General features: G+C 38.3%; 1 protein-coding gene and 1 pseudogene across 4 annotated transcripts in view; one reads left to right on the forward strand and one right to left on the reverse strand.

Moving 5' to 3' along the window:
• The first annotated feature begins 1,438 nt into the window (after window positions 1–1,438).
• Window positions 1,439–22,957, forward strand: part of HSD17B4 (hydroxysteroid 17-beta dehydrogenase 4) — a 91,166-nt gene continuing 69,647 nt past the window's right edge. Inside the window, exons 1-7 of one of the 4 annotated variants that reach the window (XM_065873960.1) lie at window positions 1,439–1,621; window positions 5,970–6,023; window positions 16,645–16,752; window positions 18,692–18,751; window positions 20,242–20,263; window positions 20,370–20,416; window positions 21,886–21,970. In XM_065873960.1, coding sequence (XP_065730032.1) covers window positions 1,564–1,621; window positions 5,970–6,023; window positions 16,645–16,752; window positions 18,692–18,751; window positions 20,242–20,263; window positions 20,370–20,416; window positions 21,886–21,970 — 434 coding nt within the window. In that variant the 5' untranslated portion in view covers window positions 1,439–1,563. Of the gene's footprint in view, window positions 1,622–5,969; window positions 6,024–15,030; window positions 15,073–16,631; window positions 16,753–18,691; window positions 18,752–20,241; window positions 20,264–20,369; window positions 20,417–21,885; window positions 21,971–22,957 lie in introns of those variants that run through there. The other 3 variants (XM_065873961.1, XM_065873963.1, XM_065873962.1) reach the window with 3 other exon arrangements.
• LOC136121449 (transcription and mRNA export factor ENY2 pseudogene) lies at window positions 7,147–7,438 on the reverse strand (annotated as a pseudogene).

Raw genomic sequence — 22,957 nt, forward strand, 5'->3', positions numbered from 1 at the left:
TTGGGGGGGTGCTACTGGCATCTAGTGGGTGGAGGTCAGGGATGTTTCTAGACATCTTACAGTGCACTGAACAACCCCACATAACAAAAAAATTATTGACCCCAAATTTCAATAGTGTCAAAATTGAGAAAACCTACATCATTTGACTGTACTCACCATCCAAAAGCAAAAATCATTTAGGAGCACCTGTTGACATTTTTTTGTCCCCTGAGATTCTGTTACCAAGGCTGTTGCCCCAGAATCATATCCCTGCCCCTCCCTCGAATGGAAACCAGTTGTTCTTATCTAAGTTTAGGAGGAAGCTGCAAAGAGAAAAGCAAGGACTGGTTAGAACAACTAGACTCAAGATGACAGAAGATTTGACTTCTAGTAGACCTTGATCCTCATTATATGCGTTAGCATGCTAAAGGACCCATCCACCAGTACCATGACAGGTGACGATCGCCTTGACAACATCTGGAAAAGCCCATACAAGGACTGAAAAAGTGTTGCATCAGTTCTGTGTCCAAACCACAACCCTGTTCTCAGATAAGACGTGAGTATGCCTCCCACTCTTTCCAGATCCCTCCCTTTTACCTCGGCCCTCCTAAACATATGGTGTCTCTGTCCCAATTGGGTTGTGAAGTTGATTTGCGAACTAAATTTGCGCTTCTCCATTCTTTGGCCGTTAATTAAAGCTTCTGCTGTTCCAGTCTCAGCATAGGTTTCATGATTGGCTGTGCGAATCTGAGCGGAAAAAGAACCTCCCTGGGTGTCGGCGCCTGGCTAGGACTTTAGTGAGGGTCCATTGGTAACGGTTCCATTTGGGAGGTCAGCCTGGGGGCCCAGGACTCTGCGTCTTTCCAGATGGTTTCCATCCAAGAGATCCAAGGATTACATTCTAAGAAATCCTTTTTACCCCTTGCTATATATATATATATATATATATATTTTTTTTTTTTTTTTTTTCCTGCGGTACGCGGGTCTCTCACTGTTGCGGCCTCTCGCGTTGTGGAGCACAGGCTCCGGACGCGCAGGCTCAGCGGCCATGGCTCATGGGCACAGCCTTTCCGCAGCATGTGGGATCTTTCCGGACCGGGACACGAACCCATGTCCCCTGAATCGGCAGGTGGACTCTCAACCACCGCGCCACCAGGGAAGCCCACCCCTTGCTATTTCTGAAAGCTACTTAGGAATAGGGGCTGCATCCTCGCCTAAATCCAGAAAACTCTTGTTGAGTGAATGACAAAACGATGGATGAAAGTATGAATGAAGTTAGGGTAGTCAATCATTTTACTACACAGTTCCCAGCAGCTCCCATTACTTCCGGCCGCAGAACTGGCCCTTTCAAGCCAAGCTTCTTGGGCAGGCTCTCGCCGCGACTGGAGGCATGCTGGACTACATTTCCCAGAGTTCCAAGGGATCGCTGCGCAGGCGCACTTGGAAAACTTCGGCGTTTCTCTCCTCCGCAGAAACTGGCAGGTCATTGCCGTCCTGACCCAGCCTTACCTCCTGTCCTCCTTGTCCCGCAGTCTGAACTCCAGTAGTTCTGCTAGTGTATGTGTGTCGCTGCAGGCTGGACTTATGGCCGTGCCGTTGAGGTTCGACGGGCGGGTGGTACTGGTCACCGGCGCGGGGGGAGGTGAGTACGCGAAGGCTGGAGGGCCGGCGTCCTCCAGCTCGCTCTCGTGCTGGGAGTCCCCCTTTTTTGGTCTGGAATCTGCACGCAGGCGTAGTTGCGATCTCAGCATCTGGGCTGCGGGCAGCGGTGGCGGGGCGGCTTGGGGAGCGAGCGACTGGACTCGATGGGGTTGAGGGTGGGAGGACAGACAACGATTGTTCTCCGGGCGCCTAATCGGCTGAGGATGGAGAGAAGGGGCTGGCCAGCCTTGAGTGGGGAGCCAGAAACTCCTGGTGCTGCCCACTTCTCCACCCCCCCAACCCTGTGGGAGCTTCTCAAGGCTTCAGGTCATGAGAGGAGAGAGGCCGGGCTCGGCTGCGGGTTGCAAAACTAGGTAAAATTCATCCCGACGCCCGTCTGTGCGTATCGATTGCGACTCTTCCTGTTAATAGACTCCCTAGGCCTCTGTCAAGTGTTTTAAACGTGGCTGAAAAGCCGTCTGGGGACTGGAATCACCCCCGCAGGAGTAGAAATGTCAGCCCCTTGCCTTTGAAAAGTCAGTCATCTTTCCCTCTGTCGGATGATTTTAAGTTCTTGAGAGGGCCTTCTTTAAAAAAAGGCATCTGATAAGAGTCCTCCGTTTTGGACTTTGTGTGTTTATCAAGCGGATTGCAAACTCCAATGCCTGCAGGACTCAGGCAGGCGATAGAGGAATAAAATAAGAGTGGGGTGGGGGCAGTAGGAACTGGAGAGCAGAATGCCTGCAGGACTCAGGCAGGCGATAGAGGAATAAAATGAGAGTGGTGTGGGGGCAGTAGGAACTGGAGATCAGAGGCCTTTCTGAAGTGGACCAGATCTTCCTGTATTTCAGAAGCCAAGCGGAGATTGGTTATGTGAAATAACCCTATTTTTATTTCTATTTATTTATTTGTTTATGGCTGCATCAGGTCTTTGTTGCGGTGCGCGGACCTCTTTTTGCGGTGGCTTCTCTTGTCGCAGAGCCGGGCTCTAGGCGCTTAGGCTTAGTTGCTCCATGGCATGTGGGATCTTCCCGGACCAGGGCTTGAACCCGTGTCGCCTGCATTGGCAGGTGGATTCTTAACCACTGCACCACCAGGGAAGTCCCAGAGTAACCCTATGTTTAAAGGACAAAATTTAAGACAAACCACTCATACCCACACGGATGCTTTGCAGTGAGGTTTTACACTATTTCCCACCTGTCCATGATCTCTGTAATCTCCAAGTGCAGGGACCTTGACCTTATGGGCCTTTGATTACCCACTGGTAGTGCCTTATACCTAGAATGGACTTAATGCAGAATTAATTTGAATTATATATTAAAAGTCACAAACAGTGGAATTCTGACAGTTAATTCATACGTATTTTCATGTCTCCATTTATAAAATGGATTCGCATGCTTCCTTTCAGAAAATATCTTTAGTATTAATTGGTGGCCAAATGTTTTATATCCATAGCTATATTTATTCTAAAATGATTATGTTTTGGGGAAAACATTTTGTTTACACTTTGCTTTTGATGGAAATAAGTAATGCACTCATGTTTTAAACCTCTTTTGACAGTGAGTGATTCACAGTATGAAATACATTTTATACCAAGACCTGGTATACGCACACACACTATATTTGAAACAAGCTCATGACACGGTACATAGTAAATGCAGTGCACTTTGAACTTTTCTATTCTTTTTCATTAAGTAAATGCAGATTACAACCCACTAAGTTGATTTTGTGAAGTATTAATGGGTTGTGACTAGACAGTTCTGAATTTAGCACCTCCTGTTCATGAACTGATTCATATTTTAAAGAGCCTGGATTATGATACAATTACTAGCCATTAGATTTGAATACTGATCTGGGGCAGATATAATTTTGTGGTAAAGTTGAGACTGTCATTAGGTCTACAGTGGGCCATCATTATGAAAGAGAGATTGAGATCTAATTCCAGTCCTATCATGAAGACTGTTGTCCTTGAGGTCTTGGGGTTCTCATTTAAGGATACATATCTGTAGAATTGAGGCACTGCTAAACATCCCAGGAGGGTGTCCGTGAATGCCTGCCAGGCCTGTGTCTGGGAATTAGTCTGACTCCAACCCATGCGTGTTCTAGAGATGAATAGAAATATCTTTGCACTATTCAGGTGCTGTTGTTTAGCTTGGAATATTGAATAGTTTAATGGGAGACCTGGAAGGAGAGGTTTAGAATTGTCTAGGATTAAGGTAAACAATTTTGCCATGATGGGTGGGATAATGGGAATTCGTATTTATTAGCTGATTGTAGTAGTTGCTGGGGATGTAGTTGTGAGAGTGGTGGAGGTGGGCCATGGAAGAAGGGAGTCTGGCCATTGTGAATTTGAGATGGTTATAAAATAGCAAGCTGTAGATCTGGAGATAGTGAAGTGAGAAGTGTGTGAGTAGTTGGAGATTCTGGAGTCAGGAGAGGTTTCGAAGTCATTTGACTTCCTTTGATTGGTAAAGCTAGAAGGTGAAATAGTCCAGGAAGCTAATCTCAGAGGCTCTGTCAACTTGAAGCAGAGAAAAGTCTAACCCACTGAAGAGAGCACTGAACAAGCACTGTGAGAAAAGAATCAACTGATATTTGACAATGCTAAAGAAGTTAAGGTCTGAAGAGAAATGGGGAAGAGAGGACAGTTGACAATGAACTTAGGTGTGGGAGAAAGTTAAGACAGGATTTAAAAGAGGATTAAGAGAAAATAGAGGCTCTTGGATTTAACTTTTTGTGCATTTTGACTGTAAAGATGTGCTGGGCATTGTGGGAAATGTAAAAGAAGGACATAATCTCAACCTACAAGGATCTTCTAGTTTAGTTGGGGAGACAGACTAAGACACATAAAGTATTTAAATAATGTTTATGTAAGCACAGATATAAAAACATGGGAGGACACTTAGCGAACCTGTTAATGGACAAGTGGTGTTACAGGGAAACAGGGAGGAGAATGTCACTTTTAACTTTATATACAGATTTGTGTACAGTTTGCATGGGCCTTTATGGTAAAAGTAGATTACTTACATATCTTTTCAGAGTATTGTATAGCTTGGTTTTGAGATAATTCTCTGATTAACTTAGATCAATCTGTACTAGAGACATACCCCATTTCTTTCATCTGATGATTTTCCACTTTACCATTTTTTTTTTTTTTTTTTGCGTTCTGGTTATGAGTATTTGATTTCTCTGAAAACCTCATGTTTAGAGCAAATGCTTCAGCCTAGATCTGATAAAATATGAGGAGACGTGAGTTATTATATTGGGTGGGTTCTCTCTCATCCATTCAGAGTGGATTAAATTTTAAAATAAATTATTTGGTGATCTTTTAGTTTTGGAAAACTTTATAGTTTGGGTTCTTTTTAGAAGAGCCTGATAATTTAGCCATCTCAATATTTGTTTACTTGTTTATCAATTCAAATTAAATTAACTACCAATTAAATTTATCAATTACATTTTAAAAAACGTATGCATGTTAAAATGATTTAAACAATACAGAAGTAAGCTTTCCACCCCTTGTTGCTAGTTACACAATTCTGTTCCCCAGAGGTAACCACTAATTGCCAGTCTCTTATATAGTCTTCCTGAGATATTCTCTGCCTATAAAATTTATATAGGCACGTATCCATTTTTGGATGTATAAATTTACACCTCATACCTTTGAGTCTGAATTAAATATTTCCTGTGTTTGGTGATTATGTAGTCAAGGTTCTGAGCAGGATATAGAAACCACTAGATATTTGAAACAGGAAAGGACTTAATTTAGGCAGTTGGGTTTTAGGCAATTCCTCTTGGAATTCCTTGTGGAACAGTATAAAACTGGTCCATTAGTGGAGCCACTACCTCTGAGGCTACCATTGGAACTGCCACAGCCCAAATAGCCACTGGCCCCAGGGATCTAGAGAATGGAAGCTGCCATCCAGAAATTAGGGAGCTAGATCTAGAAGCTGCCACTATATCTGCTTAATACCTAGGTAGCCTCAAGAAATCACCTTCTTAACCAACAGTAACATCCAAAAGTCACAGTAAGGTGGCTTCTGCCTCATTTCCTCCTTCCACATTTCATGCAAATGCGTTTAATGGTGGAACCCAATTCACATCTAGCATCCATCCTAGAAGCTAGGTAGAATGATAGGAAATGGTAGGTAGAATAGGTGGAAAATACAGTTTTAAGCTTTCCAGCCCCTCAAAGTAGAAGTAGGTGAAGTAGAGGCTGAGAGTGCCAATGAAGGCTCTACCCTTGTAATGTAATTAATTGTTCACCAGTTACTTTGCAATAGGGATTGAGTTGAGAAAAATTATGCTAACATTTGCTCAACCTTCTGATTTTTTTCTTTTTTTTTCAATAGGATTGGGCCGAGCCTATGCCCTGGCTTTTGCAGAAAGAGGTGCATCAGTTGTTGGTAAGTTGATATATTTTTCTTTTCATTCAGTGGCTAGGAACTAAAATACACAGGTCACAGGTTGAGCCCATGTCTTCACAAGCCAGAGGCCTTTGTATTCACATCAAATAATTTGTCAAGGTCAAATTTCATCACTATTTTTTTCTTCTGCCAACAAAATTTTTTTCCCCGTTGCAGCTAACTTTGTAACTTACTTTTTAAAGTAAACTAGTTTCATAGAATTTGCAACTTAATAGAACTGAGAAAGATGAGCCGACATTCATTATATAACAGGAAATTCTTGAATTTGGTATATTGTGGGCTGTAATTTTTCGATGTAGAAGACTGGTGCAAGATGAATCTTTGTAAGTGTAAATATATTGATAAGGTAAGAAATAAGTGCATGTTCATAACTAAATGTTTGGAATCGGGGAATCCAAAGTATTATTTTTTAAATCTCTTTCATAAAAATTTTTCAAATGGAAGCTTTTATAACAGTTAAAATTTTTTTTAATTAAAGGGGCACTTGCATGAGTTTTATTGTGGGGGGATCAGTTGGAAGATGGTGTATTGAGGAATACACCAAAAGTGGGAGGTTTTAGTAATCTCAGTGGTTTGCCTGATGTACTTGGCAGTTGGTACGGACATAGGAGTGGATTTGTGTACAGCCAAGTCTTTGTGGGGAATATCTAAATGAGTGCGGGGTAGGTACGTAGGGCAGATGTATGGCCCAATATTTATTAATATCTTTCCTGGGCTAAAATTGTTGGCCCACATTGACCTCCCAATCCCAGTTTTCCTACATCTTATCAGGGAATACAGAGAGACAAATTTCTCCCAATTTGTTTACGGAGATGTGTAATAAAATACTGAACAAGCAGCCAGGTTTTCTAAACAAAGAAGACCTAAGCAGGATATTGAATATACTTTTCTTCCTCAGCATATATCTTTTTTTTTTTCATTCATGAGATATTTATTAAAATAACAAATTTAGGGAAAAAAATCAATACAATTGTATACATCATTACTGAAAACTGTATATCATCATACAAAAAAGGATTTTATTTTGGGAAATCAATTCCTAATTTATGGCAGATTTTACTTTCAGAAATAAAACCACAAAACAACACAATCTAATTCAGTCTTAAAGGCTGGCATGCTGAGCAAGGAATGTTCTTATTCTTTGTAGGAGCTCTTTCTTTACACCGTCAGGTACCAGGGCTCTGCCTCTTGGTGTGATTTCAGCCACCAAGTCATCAACAGCAACGTGTTCTAGTCCTTTTTCTTTAATTACCTTTACAGTGTGCCTTCAACTGATCCTTCCAGCCACGTTCAATTAATTTAGCTCTCAGCAACTCTTTGAGGCGTTCTCTTTCTCCAGTTTCTATCAACTTTTGGTTAGTTGCTGCTCTCTGCGCATCTTTGTTCATCTTGCTAACCACACTCTTCGGCTGTCCAGACCTAGCATATATCTTTATGGAAGGGACACAGACTTTGGATATTCCTTGTTTAAGGTCATAGCCATTCTCTGTTAATCCAATCTACTTCTTGGGGCAAGGACAAATTTTGATATTGTGGTATTTGGTCAGGGGGTGTATAGTTCAGGCCTTTTTTGCCAGATTTTCCCCAAAATATTTCATGTCAGGGCCTAAAGGCACATGTTGTAACTTTTTTTTTTCCTTTAAAAAAAATATATTGCTATTTATTTATTAATACTTACAACTTTTTATTTATTTACATCTTTTCCACTCAATTCCGTAAATGCAAGTATCTCATTTTATCTTTTGTATCTCCTAAGGGACCTAGAATATTGCCTTTTGTAAAGAAGGGACTTTGTTCATTCGTTCCTTTATTGTTTGATGTAGCCCTTTTTGGGGGGTGGGGTGGGCTGGGGAGTGGTTGGTGTGTCTTTGAGATTGGTTGAATAAATTCCTGCTGTTTTTGTTGTGACGAATTTATAATCTTAGTTTATAAACTTGTTTTGTAAAACCTTTTGCAGCAATACGTGTTTATGTGGATCAGTTTTCCTGTATTTATTACCTTTGAATTTGTTGAACTCAGATTGGAGTTTTTCAGTTCTAAGAAAAAGGTAAACAGGGACAGTGTATCTGTTTATTTTGTCATTGCCTCAGGGATGGTATTGCAGCCAGTGCTTGTGAAAGTCCCAAAAGGCAGAAAATTAGTGTTTTGGGAAAAATATTTGCCAAACTTGGCTGGAGAGCCAGGTTTAGTTTAGTTTAGTTTATGTGAAAATGTAGAATTTTTCACTGATATTTTCTACCACTTTTTAGCCTGTGACCTAGCTGTGAACTTTCTAGGCTACCAATGGGTTTTGTTCTTCCCTAACCACCACTACCCTCTGCTTTAACTTTTTTAAAACACAGATGCCCTGAGTTCAGGTTTTATCATGTGCACTAACATTTCTCCTGCGTTAATTTTGTTCTGGTCAGCATATTTTTACCTGAGTAAGCAAAAAATAGTAAAGAGGAGTAAGCAAACCTAGGATTTATAACATTGGAGTATCTTGTTTGTGGAAAAATTACTAATCAGTTAATCCTATGACTAGCTCAGAGGCCAGTAAGAAGTAAGACCTTAAGAAATGGAGTACCTTGTTTCTCGTATAAGTCAACTTTTACTAGGTTATGCTGAGTTAACAGACAAATCTCAATGGTTTATAATAATAAAGGATAATTTCAGGACTTCCCTGGTGGTGCAGAGGTTAAGAATCCACCTGCCAATGCAGGGGTCACAGGTTCGAGCCCTGGTCTGGGAAGATCCCACATGCCGCGGAGCAACTGAGCCTGTGTGCCACAACTACTGAGCCTACGCTCTAGAGACCATGAGCCACAACTACTGAGACCATGGGCCGCAACTACTGAAGCCCACATGCCTAGAGCCCATGCTCCGCAACAAGAGAAGCCACTGCAATGAGAAGCCCACGCACCGCAACGAAGAGTAGCCCCCGCTCGCTGCAATTAGAGAAAGCCCACTCACAGGAGGGAAGACCCAACACAGCCAAAAATAAAAATAAATAAATAAAATAAATTTATTTTTAAAAAAAAGGGTAATTTCATACCTACCTGACCTTTCAGCTTCTGGTCAGCTGTGTCTCTGCTTTATGTGTCTTAATAATTTCAGGATCCCAGCTGAAGGAGCAACTTTCATCATGGCTGTTCTTCCGGCAGAGGGAAAATAAAAATGGATCCCCTTGGTGTCTCATAAAGCTTCTGTTTAGTAGTGGCGTGTCACTTCTACTCACCTTTCATTGGCCAAAGGAAATCACCTGGCCAAGCGCAAAGTTAAGGGTATCACTTAAGATAGTCTCTTCATGTAAATATGATTGCTGTGTTTTATATTCCATAATATAAAGCATTATGGGAGATTTAAATCTGGATATAAGAACTGCTAAGCCTTTGGCTGATAATTACAACAAGGGACATTTGGTTTCGTACACATTACATCTTTCAAGAAATGTTCGCACCTATCTGAAGGAAATGTTGGGAATGGAATAGGTTTGAGGTTTCCTCAGTAGGTGAGCTGTATCGAGTTCTCTGAATATTAAGTTTTGTCTTGAGGGCGTGAACACAAAGAATATCGAAGTGTTCCAGCAAGGAGAACCTCTTTTTTGGACAGTAAGAAAGGCAGAATGCTTTCTATTCTTGAACTGGAGGAGTAGCACTTTTGGGTAATTGAAACTGCAATCTTTTGAAGTAAGATTGACATGATTTCTTTTCTGTACTGCAGTTGCATAATAACTGGTAAAGATGAGTTACAAGTTCCTGTGGTCTGATGCCAGAGCCTGTGTTTTTAACGGCTGTGTGATCCTGACAGCCAGAAGGTGAACTGCAGTGGGGAAAGTGAATTGTCTTTGAAGTTAGGTCAGGCTATAAATCCTGTTTCTGCTGTCTAATTACATGACCTCTCTGAATATTAGTAGCCACCTTACCTAATAACTTCCAGGATTATGATGGGGATTAAATGACATCAAGAATTAAAACCTTTTGTAAAGGGGGTAAAAAGCCAATAATAGTGACTGTGTGCTGGGCACTGTGCTCAAGTTGATGTCAAAGTGAGCTTAGGGGGCATCCCAGGCTGGAGTGAAGTCATCTAGGGGAACAGAGTGAGAGATGAGAGATCACAGGAGGTCAGGTCATGTAGGACCATTTAGTTCAGAGTAAGGACTGGCTTTTGCCCTGATTGAGATGGGAAGCCATTGGAGAGTGTGGAGGAGCAACATGACCTCATTTAAGGTTTAAATGGCTCATTCTCAGTGCTGTGTGAGGAATAGGTTCTAGGGGAGCAAGAGTGGAAGTGGAGAAGTATGTTGGGCATATTGGAGTTTATTATCCTATTAACTCTTCTTGTCCACACTTGTAATTTTTCATTAAAAAAAAAGAAGTGAAAGCAGAGAGATCTGTCAAGTTATCGCAGTAATCTGCATCAGAGATGGGGGTGATTCAGACAGGTGGTAGGGATGGAGGTGGTGCAAAGAAGTTAAATTCTGGAAACATTTTGAAGGTCGCTATGGCAGGATTTGCTTATTTGCTGATGTGGGTTGAAAGGGAGAGAGAAGGATAAGGTGGTGGTTTACCGAGATAGGAAAGACTGGAGGAGGGCCGGATTCACAGAGAGGGGACATTCCCAGTAGATGTTCAGATGGGGATAGTAGGTAGGCAGTGGGGCATAGGACTCTGTAGTTGGGGGGACAGGTTGAAGCTATATAGATCTATTTTCAGTTTCTAGGTGGTATTCAAAGCCAGGAGACTGGATTGGATTACCCGGGTGGTGAGTGCAGATAAACAGGAGATGGGGTCCCAGGACTGAACTCTGGAGGGGACTCAGTCTCTCATTTTCAGTTTCTTCTCCCTTTAAGGAGACCTTTGATGCTTTCTTGTTGTTGAGACAGATTAAGTCCCTTAAATTAAAGGGACCTAATTTAAGACGTTGCTTTCTAAACTATCACAACATTTTGGAGGCCTTCAAATATTTAGATACATTTATGGCCATTCTGGAAAAGACTCTGATGAACTGGGGTGATTGTGTCTTTCTACCAAACAGTGAAAATAGTATGGCAGCTCTGTGTTTTCTGCCTTTTCTTTGGCTGTCAAGAAGCTTAAGGGTAAACCTGACACTGTCCCCAAATAGAGTAACTACCATTAGCATATGCTTTGAGTAGGCTTCTCTTTCTCTGATGTAACGTTTTCTTAATTTTTCCATTTTTTAATAGTCCTTGCACATTTAAGGCATCTTAAATACTTTTTGGTAGCAGTCAGGACATGAACAGAATACAGGAAGAAATCCCCATTGGGCCCACAGCTCTAAAATCAATGAAATGATTCTTAATGCTGTTGTTTGCTGTCGGAAACTTTATCAAAATAGGAGGAAAGGCATCAAGCATAGAAAACAGAAATGTCTGGAAGAACATCCAAGAGATGGTTAATAGCAGTTACCTCTGGGATAAGACAAGGATTAAAGACTTTTTAATCTGCGGGGTTTGAATTTCTTGAAAGCATAAAAAAAAAGTAAATAACCTCTCCAAAAAATAAGTACACTTGTAGTACAATATTGCCCATGTCATATATATATATATTTTTTGCGGTACGCGGGCCTCTCACTGTTGTGGCCTCTCCCGTTGCGGAGCACAGGCTCCGGATGCGCAGGCTCAGTGGCCATGGCTCACGGGCCCAGCCGCTCCGCGGCATGTGAGATCTTCCCAGACCGGGGCACGAACCCATGTCCCCTGCATCGGCAGGCAGACTCTCAACCACTGCGCCACCAGGGAAGTCCCTGTGTCATCTTTTTATATGCTTCTCAGATTACTCATTGTAAAGGATGTCACAGAATCAATACATATGAAAGTTATTTTGATTTTGTAGATTTGGAAGCACTATTTTACTTTGGAAATAAAAGTCGTTTATAGATATGTCATTGGTAGTGGATATGAATCAGCTGGTGTCAAACCCTTGGATTGAATAAATATATGAACAGGAATATGTGTAAGCACAGTTATAAAGCACTCTTCAAATACAAAGCATTATAACATTACTCTTGATAATTAAATGGCAAGTTAGAAACTGCTATATAAGCAATTTCCCTCACTGAGCTACAGCAAAAAGGGTGAACTTCTTATAGTAAAGTGAAGCAGTAAAGTGAGGGCAGACTTTAAGGGATCTTGAAAGTTAGGCAGTGAATAACAGGGTTCCACTGCAGATTTTGAGCAAGGGGATGACTTAGTATAAAGGCTGCCTTTGGGCCATTACCCAGCAACAGTCTGCTGATTGCCTGGAAATATTAAGATTGGAGGCAGAAGACCACCGGCAAGGCAACTGTAGTAATCTGGGCATGAAATTATAGAATAGGAAAGAAATGGCAGTAGACGATTCCTCGAAAGAACTGGAAACTCCTCAGTGCACAAACTATCTACCTTGTGAGCTCAAAGCACCTAGCACAGTGCTGGATACAGAGTGGGAACAGAGTAAACATTTGAAGAATCATAATGAAATTGATGTCAAGCCTTGATGGCTAGTGACATGTGCTGTTCAGAAACGGGAGAAAGGAAAGAGTACCTGGGAAATAACTCACCCAGCAAAGTGATGTTGAGAAGGTGGGACAGTTTGAGGAAGATGATAATCAGTTTGATTTGCATTTTTTTTTCTTTCTGTCAAACTAAAAGTGACATATATTCCCTCAGCTGGTTTAGCAGCCCTGATATCAGGAGACCCAAAGCATGTTTCTTGCTCTAGTCTTTGGAGCCAATAGTCAGGGCTGAAGGATAGCAAGAAAGAACAAGAAAACCAACTTCTTAGAGCAAAGTCCTGTACACAAATAGGATTACTAAAGACAAATCCAGATTTCTCAGTCTGGTTTATGTAACAAAACACTGAAAAACAATGTAAGTAATGCTCATCAAATAATATTAATGCTCCAGTGTTAACCTCTGTTTCTCTTTCAACATTTCAATAAAGGAACTTATGATTTGCAACACATATGATATAGAATTAAAATCTTTTATAAGTAAGGGACACGTACACATCTGTAAGAAAGAAAAGCACCCCAAATGAAATGTGATTTAAGCAGGCAAAACAATAAGAAGTATAAATGACCAATAAGCCCATGAAAATAATGTTACCTTACTAGTGCTCAAAGAAATGTAAATTAAAATAATGAGCTACAACTTGTAATCATTTAATTGTTATACTGAAAAGAATGATGATGTCCAGTGTTGGGAGGATATGGGGAAACAGGCATTGTCACAAACATGGTTCTGTTTTCAGGCTTCAGTAGCTGGTAACCTGGTACTTTGTATTTAGGTATCCATTTACCTATTAGTAGAGTACTTTTACAGGCTCCAAGTGTGTTTTAGAATTCTCTGGATTCTTATATCCCTGCTCTAGTGGTTAGCATATTGCAGGTATTTAGTAAAATCTTGGGGTGGATTTTTAGTAAAAAACCTTATGTAGTCTTTAATAGACCATCCAAGTCATTGATTTATTTAAAATGACAGAAATAGGAAAAAGATTTTACATCTTAAAAAAACCCAAAACTCTTCAGAGCTGTAAACTGGATTTTATATGGAGGATTTACAAATATATCACTTTGGGGGATGTTTTGATGGTTTTAGCTGAGAAGACTCTGTCCTTAACTATCATAATCTTAACCATTTTTACTCCCTATTTTAAAGCTATTTGTTTGACTGGGGTGCCTGATTTACTGTTCCTTCTATATTCTCCCCAAGCACATGTGATTTTTTTTTTTTTTTTTTAGTGGAAATAATTAGGATAAAAGAAACTTGTTTGCAGCATTAGAGGAGCAGAATGGTATTGTGGTAGGTCAAAGTTCTAGTCTGAATTTTGCCATTTCATACAGCCTTGGAGCCTGGACAAGCTTTGGAGCCTGGAACAAGTTACATAACCTTTCCTAAACTTTCCTCTTCTGTAAAAATAGGAACAACTGTTTCTGCCAAACTCCTAAAAAGCTGTATGGAGATCAAATGAAGCAGTGTACATAGATGGGTCTTTGAAAATGCAGAGTATATACATACCAGTATAAGGCGGTAATGGTATTTTAAAATATTATTGTGATTAGGATTTTAGTCATATATTTAAGCGGAACAGTGTCACATAGTGTGGATACATTTCTTTTTGTATACAGTCTGTTAACATTGTTGCTATCCAAGCCCTTCAGTGTGTAACCAGTGCTTTTCTAGTTAAGCCTGTAATCCCTGTGGTTTAGCTCTGGTGATAGCAGGATAACTGAGTGGGGTCAGTGTTAAGTTTGTACTCTCTACTCTCAAGACTTGTCTTGAATAAATCTATTCTGAAACTGTTTCACTACACATCATTGATCTCAATAATTATTTATCCAGTCTTCAGTTCTTAACCTTTGATTGCACTTGGTTGCACTTTGAACAGTTTCCACTTGGGGTAGTGTTTCATTTCACAATTGAACAATTCTTTCTTAAGTATGGCCTTTGCCAGTTTGTTCTTGAACTTTCCCTTGCTTAGTTAAAAAGGGTCTTAAAAGACTGTTAGCAGCATGTTTTAAAATCTTGATTTTTAAAAATTGTTTCCTGTCATTTGAGTAATTGTACAGAAATAATTAAGAGGAATTTAGTCTTGAGAATCTTAACACTTTTTTTTTTAAATGTCGGATAACGTAAGCCTTTTCCCCATTATTTTATGTCTTTGCGGCATTTTTTATTTACAGTAAGGCTGTTAAGACTATATTGTTAGAAAAAATATATCCCAGTCCACATTTTGAAAAACTCATTTCCTTTAAGCGTAAAAGCACATTAGGCTAGCTTTGCTCGGTATCATCCCTGTATCTCCCTTTACCACCCAACCCCACTTGCAGCCCTCACCCCAGCCCCCGCAAAAGAGAACCATTCTTGAAAAGAAAAAAAAATCTTGTGGGCTTTCTTTTTTCCCCAGTTATGGTAATTATCAATTTGGTAATATTAAGAGACTTTAAATTTTAGTATAAACCTCTATGTCATTTATTAATTAATAATTTTTAAATTCCACACAGTATGTGCAATAACCCTACAAAAATGATCACTTTGCAATGCAAATTAAGTCTTTGTCCCAGGTATTTGTTTTAAATTCTGTTTTTTCCAAGTTATTTGGCATTGATCTATATATCTTTTCATTTGTTTTTGCATGTTATTTTGTAAATAATTAACCTATTGTATAAATTACCTTCGTTATATTATTTAGTTATGTTGGCTTTTCTAAACTTTATGATGCAATTAGTGCATTATTGTAGTTACCACATACTTAACTTTCAGTAGATTATAAACTCTGAGGATAGGCACCATTCTTATACATCTGTAGATTTCTGTAGCTTTCCTTGCAAGTAGTAAATGTGCAATTAATGTTTGTATCTATATAATTGGATATAGGGAGATGTTATGTGGTAAGTGTGGTCAGTTGTTAAACCTATAAATTACATATATGGTATAAATTAGTGACTGAACACATATTAGTTGTGTATGTAAGTTTTGACCTCTTTCAATAAATAGTTTTTATTTCTTTTTTTGGTAGACCATGACACACTATGTTTTATAAAAATTCATGTGTGCTTCTCCAAGAGTTTAATACTGTGCTTGTTCTGTATCACCATTCCTGTAAAGAAAGTCTTTCTTGACATGGAGAAGATATTTCACATTGTGTATTTAACCTTTCTTTGTTTCTTTTTTTTTTTAAATTATGGTAAGAACATTTAATATGAACATTTAACAAATTTTTAAGTGTGCAATGCAGTATTATGAACTACAGGCACTATGTTGTGTGGCACATAAGATCTCTAGAACTTAATCATCTTGCATTATTGAAACTTTATGCCCACCGATTAGCAACTCCCCATTTTCTCCTCCCCCTAACCTCTGCAACCACCATTCTACTCTCTGATTCTATGAGTTTGACTATTTTACGTACTTTGATGTAAGTGGAATCATGCAGCATTTGGCCTTCTGTGACTGGGTTACCATATTATCTGCAAGGCTCATCCATGTCGTTACATATTGCAAAATTTCCTTCTTTTTTTAAAGACTGAATAATAGTACATTGTATTTATGTACCACATTTTCTTTATCCATTTTTATCTGTCAGTTGATATTTAGATTATTTCTACATCTTGGCTGTTGTGAATAGTGCTGCATTGAACATTTGGAGTGCTGTTATCTCTTTGGTTGCTGATTTCAATTCTTTTGAATAAACACCTGGAAGTGGGATTGCTGGATCGTGTGGCAGTTCTATTTTTAATTTTTTGAAGAATGTCCATACTGTTTTCCTGTGCATTTAATCTTAAAAGTGATCTTTAGGTTTTTTTCTTTTCTTTCTTTTTGCTAAAAGTGGGTTGAATCATGGTATTTTTCTTTCCAAAAAAGGAGAAGCATTGCACAGTTAAAAATTTCATGACATGAACCTGTGTTTAAATATTTTTGCTGCTTCATATCTGTATTTAAAAGCAAAGAGGCATGTTTTGAAAGTACGTATCTCATGGTGTGTTCAGTAAGATGGGAATATGGTAATAAGGAATTAGGAAGATGACTGAAGAAATACACTAATAATATAATTTCATTTCCAACTCATATTTTTAAGGTCTAGAACTGAATTCTTATTTGTTTATTTTTACATTGCAGTGAATGATCTAGGAGGGGACTTCATGGGAGTTGGTAAAGGCTCCTTAGCTGCTGATAAGGTTGTTGAAGAAATAAGAAGGAAAGGCGGAAAAGCAGTGGCCAACTATGGTACAGTATTTGAGAGAACTGTACTGCTTCTTTTATATTTCCTCAACTAATGCTGTTTCTCATGTTAATAATTATTGAGTAAATATCTTGGCATTCTAGTATAATTATGAAATTAGATTTTATCTAAGTCTGCCAAAGATGTTTAGTGACGTATTTTTTAAACTTTTGATGTAGATTATTTTATGAGTCTAACTTTTATTCAGTTGTTTATTTAATATTTTTAATAATGAGCACATGATATAATCAGTACATTACTGTAGATGTGGATATGAATATGCTCTTTTTTTGAAAGACCTGTCTTAGCTAAAAGGTCTTATGTGTTTCTTCAGAGTTCTTCTTTTTAAAATTGCTTTTAAAAAAAATTTCTTAAAGTAATATAGTGTAAGAAGTGAAGTGCCCCCCTTCTGTACCCAGCCTTCATATTCCATTCTGCACAGGTAATCATTGCTGTATGTAACTTTCTTATCTTTATGAAAATGTAAGAGTCAAAGTTAGGCATTAAAAATAAAGAAAAAATAACGACAGCAAATACAACCTTTATGTTTGATGTATTGTTTCTAATAGTATTTGTAAGGAATCTTCTTGAATAGATTTACTTTAAAAAGATAGTGCTTACTGACTTTTCTGAAAATTAGATTGTTTTTATGGGCCAGGGAGAAAATTAGATTGCCAATGACTTTATTCTGAAATTTTAGAGGAAAGGAAATAGGCTATGATTTGTTTTGAGAGTTCAAGGGAATAATGAGACAGACATTTTAGTATCTTATTTCCACATTGAGAGTCTAGAAAAATGTTTTCAACTTAAAAAAAATTTCTGGGGTTTTAAAACCTATTTTGTAAAGATAAAGATTTCGGATTCTCTGCCCTGCCCCTCACTTTTGATATTCAACCTGTATCAATCAGGATTCAGTCAAGAAAACAGAAGCCCCTCTCGGTTTTCCAAGTGTGAAGGGTTTTATACAACGAATTAGAGACTTACCATTGGAAGGTCTGGGCAGGTGCATGTCAGGGAAACTGTCGATGACCGTCTCAGCCTGTGGCAGGTGGTTTTCAAGAGCTCACCTAGATGTGCTGTCAGTCTCACATCTGCAGCCTGCTCACAAGATTGCCTGCATTTACAGTCTCCTCCTACTTTTTCTCCCTTTAAGCGAGTATCTCTTTTTGGCAGATCTAACTCAGGACCTTATGGGTCCCAGGGAAGGGACCTGGCTCCCCCTGTGATTGCAGAGGAAGTAGAAAGAGGCAGTGGTGATGTTGAGTCGACAGCTGACCATTTGACACACAGCTCTGGGGATATGAGCCCTTCTCCTGGGCTCATTAGCAGAAAATAACAAATCCATAATATTTCATTGAGCTTTACTTTTTGTAGTTAGTATTACAAAAACAGTAGGTTTGTTTTCCAAATGTAATGATACAGAGTTGAACATGCTTTTTCAAATTAAACACGCTCCTTCTTCCCTCTCTCTCAAAGTCTCATTTGCATCCTTAAGGGGAAGTGCTTATGTGGCTATTTAAAATTCAATAGAAATGAAATAAAATAGAATATTCCATTTGTCATACTAGCCACATTCCAGGCCACATTTCAGTAGCCACATGTGGTTCGTGGTTACCGTATTAGTGCAGAAATAGGGCATTTCCATCTTCACAGAAAGTTCTATTGGACCGTGGTATATTGTATATTATTTGTCAAATACTTCTCATTTACCCCCTCTCTTTTTTTTTTTTTGTAGGTTAAAGGATTGTCTTAGGGACTGAATTTCTTTTGTAACATGTATCATTTATATTTTAGTTTTTTATGTGCCTGCAATATGAATGTATTTTCCTTGGAAACAGGTTCTGTTGAATGAATAGTATCTGTCATGTGCTCTGAGCCACAGAATCTAGAAGTCATTTGTAAGGGATATTACTGAAGTTTTGTCCTAATTTCCCTTTCCCTCAGATTCAGTGGAAACAGGAGAGAAGGTTGTGAAGACAGCACTGGATGCTTTTGGAAGAATAGGTAATGTTTCTTTGCATTTATGGTACTAACAGAGCAGCTTCTACCTTTCTAATGAAATATTTTTTATTTCCCTTTTGTTTATTAAAAACTCATTTTTGGTAATCAAATTTTTAGATTTGTTTTAAATTTTAATTTTTTTTTTTTTTTTTTTTTTTTTTGCGGTACGCGGGCCTCTCACTGTTGTGGCCTCTCCCATTGTGGAGCACAGGCTCTGGACGCGCAGGCTCAGTGGCCATGGCTCATGGGCCCAGCCGCTCCGCGGCATGTGGGATCCTCCCGGACCGGGACACGAACCCGTGTCCCCTGAATCAGCAGGTGGACTCTCAACCACTGCGCCACCAGGGAAGCCCCCAATTTTTTTTTTTTACATACCCTAATCTTATTCCACAGAGGGCTTGAGGTGACAGTTTTTATGCATGTATGTGTTGAGTTTGTTTTATATTTTTTTGTACTTTAAGAACCTTTAAAAAAACTTGTAAGTATTTTCTAAGTTTCCTTTTTATAATAATTTAATCATACCCCAAATATATTTAGAAAATAAAAAATAAATCAGTATTTTGGCAATAGAAGACCCAGTGGAATATTTTAGATAATTATAATGATTCAGATTAAAATGATTCAGTATCTTGCAAATTAAGATGAATTATATAAAATAAAAATCTTCATTTTTAAGAAGCATTTCAAATATATTGTTTAATTTTCCTGACTTAGTCCCATACATTGTTAGTAAAAGGTTATTGGATTACTAGAGGGAAACTACTGCAGATAAACCCAACATGTTTATAATCTGAAAAATGTTAATTTTTGTAGTTTGAATGTGTTCCCCTCCCTCCCCCTTTTTTTGGTCTAGCGTATATATGTTTCTAGATATATTTGGTTGAGCTTATGAGAGATGTGTTCACATAGTGTCTGACACAGGGATAGAGACCACAAAGTTTTGAAGTCATAAGGTGAAAATAGCCACAAGATGGTGGTTGAACCTTAAGAAACAATCCCTTTTTTTTTATAGTGAGAATGCAGTTATGTATTAAGATAGGCCATCAGTTTCTAACTCTAATGGTTTCCTTTCTGGGCTTTTGACCTTTGAGTGGCAAGGAAAAATCTTTTAACTTTCCCAGTGAATTTTGAAGTTAATTGAGAGATGCCTTACGATTACCACTGAGTTCTAAGAACCTAAGAGTTGTGTGACTGCTAATTCTGTAAATAAGCTCACAGAATTTTGGCAGAAGGTAGAGGTGGAAACATTTAGGTATGTAGACTTGAGAGGAAAGCACTGATATAATGGGGTATTTATTGTGCTTTTGTGAACCAGATTTTGTTTTGCTATAGGTATAAAATTTTGTTCTGCTAGCACTTGTTACCTATTATATCTACTTTTCCATGAGCGGGGGGCAGGCAGGGAACACTTTTGAAAGAAATGTGAGTTGTAAGCAAAGGCAAATTAATATACTTGCTTTTATATTTGTGACTTGAATATTTTTATATTGTAGATGTTGTGATCAACAATGCTGGGTGAGTATTTCTTTTTAAATTTCCAATAAAGTAATGTACATGCAAACTTTTTTTTTTTTTAAGTGTTGACTTTCTCTTCTCAACATACGTAATATCAATTTTTTAGAATTTTGAGGGACCGTTCCTTTGGTAGAATAAGTGATGAAGACTGGGGTAAGTTATTTTAAATATATGTTCTCTGGAACATACTTATCCATTTAGCCTTCTAATATTTGATATATTTATACACTTAAGGAAAAACTTGCTTCTACCTATTTTTGCTTCTGCTAATATAAGTGATGAATAAGCTTTAAAACTGAAAATGAACAGTTGGCAGAAAAGGCTTTTGTGACTTTCGTCTGTTTCCCTTTTTCTCTTTGAGAGATTGTCAGCATTTTCTTGCAGTATTAGCTGTTTCTAACAGCCTTTTGCATGCTTGTCTGGCTGTATGATTCTTATTTCAAGAGCAAGAGCAGGCTATGGAAGAGAGTCTGAGGCACTAAAAATGATGGAGATCGGAGAAGTGGGTGGGAAAAACCTAGATATAATTTTGAAACTTCTAATAAGTAGGAAAAATTTCCATTAGGAATGTCATGTTGGAAAGATTGAGTTTAGATGATGAACAATCACAGTTATAAAATTTTTTTATCCTGTTTGCTCTTTTTTGCCCTTACTTTCACTGGCTATCAGAACTAAAACAAGCATTGGTGGCTGAGATGGTGGCAGGCATAGTAACTGAGATGAATTACATCATTGTTTATAGAGTGTGTTTCTGGGAAATATTGCCAGAAGTTCTTTTGGAAGAAGCAAGATATCTTTCTGACTTAGAAGTAAGCAAAGACAGGCTTTTAGTTTCCAATTCCCTTACAATAACTGAAGAAAAAAAGGAGCTGAGAAAGATAGAATTTGTTGGCAGAGGAGACTTAAGCTGGTGCTTTGCTTTGAGCTCTCATGGGGCTGGAGTGTGTCCTCTTCTGGTTTCATCAGAGTAAGATTAAGTCTAGAGTTGTTTGTTTATCTGAATCATCCTCCAAGTTGTCTGTTCATTAGATTGACATTTCAGAAAGCAGGCTTCTCTGTCTCTTTTTTTCCCTCTTCCCCTCCCCCTCTTTCCTACACCTCCGTGCCCCAACCCCCAGCTCTCTCAAACTCATTTGCAAATCCTGTTAAAAATAGGGATTTAGGGATATACTGAACATTTTATAAACATTTCTTGATGAAGAACTGAGTGGTTTTTGATTATGCTTTAACTCATGTTTGTGTTGAGTCCCAATTATATATGTACAATTCTTGGTTATTTGTATTAATGAATTTTTATATAAAATAGGCAAAAATTAAAGATGGCATTGTACTTAGATGTGCATAGGCATCGTATTTAGGTGGCATTGTATTTATGATAAAGTTAGCTATATTAGATAATAATCTAATCATAAATTATAGGCAAAATGGGTATGAATTATTGGTTGGTTATGTAACTGGAACTAAAGCTAAAATGATTACTCGGAGTGCAATGTGACAATAGTTGATTTTAAATGCTAGGTATAAAATGAACATCTTTGTATAAGTAAGTCATTGCTTATGTTGATTCTGAGATAGCTCTGTCTAAATTTGACAATATTCATGATAAAAATTTCTTATTTTAGATATCATCCAGAGAGTTCATTTGCGGGGCTCATTCCTGGTGACCCGGGCAGCGTGGGATCACATGAAGAAACAGAAATTCGGAAGGTAGAGTTGTATGTGGCTGTCAAGGGGGATTGGAGATGCCGTGTGTGGGTTCTTATGTACAGAGGAAAAGAATTGCTTTGACGTTGAAAAATACACCTTCAGATATGCACAGGCTTTTTAAATGTAGTTTTGGCAGATGCCTCCCCGTTACACTGGTGTCAGTCATAGATTAACGAGCTGGACAACTTAGTATTTCTTTTTACCTCCTACTTTTCATTATTAATGATTCTCCTGCTATTCTCTGATATTTTAGCAGTACAAACATTGAGGATTCAGCAGTACTTTATTCTCTAACCAAAATATCATTTTTTGTGTCCAGTGACCAACTGGGGAGAGATGAGTGGATGTTTTCTACTAGCTGGCACTGGTCAGACATGAGTTAGTCTTTGTAAACTAGGAACGGTAAGACTCTTATAGTTGCGTCTGTGTGACTCAGACGTGGCAGACCTAGTAAGTGGCCCTATGTGCTCTAATGTAAAAGTTATTCCTGTTAACTTAGGGTTCACACGCATCTACTAGATGTAAATTGCGTGTGATAGCTGTTCTTATTGGAGAGTTCTAGTATATCCTGATACTAGCAGTTTCTGAAAGTAAATGATAGGATTTACTTGTTCTACTAAGTAGAGTAAGTGAGATTAGGTCAGGTTATGAGATGGTATTGTTTTAATATGAGGCATTTAATATTATCCAGAAAGGGAAAGGAGCAAAGTGATGAGGACTAAAGAATTAGAACTTCATGATCTAATACTTCTTACTAAAATTTTAACTTGTAAATTGGCAGTTTATTTTGTGTTTATAAATACTTATTGTTTTCAGTAGATAATGAATATACATTCTTACACTTGAATTCATTTGATACTGACCAGGGATTCTTTCTAAAACAATAAAATCTTGCAGTTGAATTTTGAGAGATTGCTTTTATTATTTATATTAATTTAGATATATGAATCATGACTTTAAGAACCTAATGGCAGTATACAGAGTTGC

Source organism: Phocoena phocoena, chromosome 3, assembly GCF_963924675.1.
Source record: "Phocoena phocoena chromosome 3, mPhoPho1.1, whole genome shotgun sequence".
Lineage (NCBI taxonomy): Eukaryota > Metazoa > Chordata > Mammalia > Artiodactyla > Phocoenidae > Phocoena > Phocoena phocoena.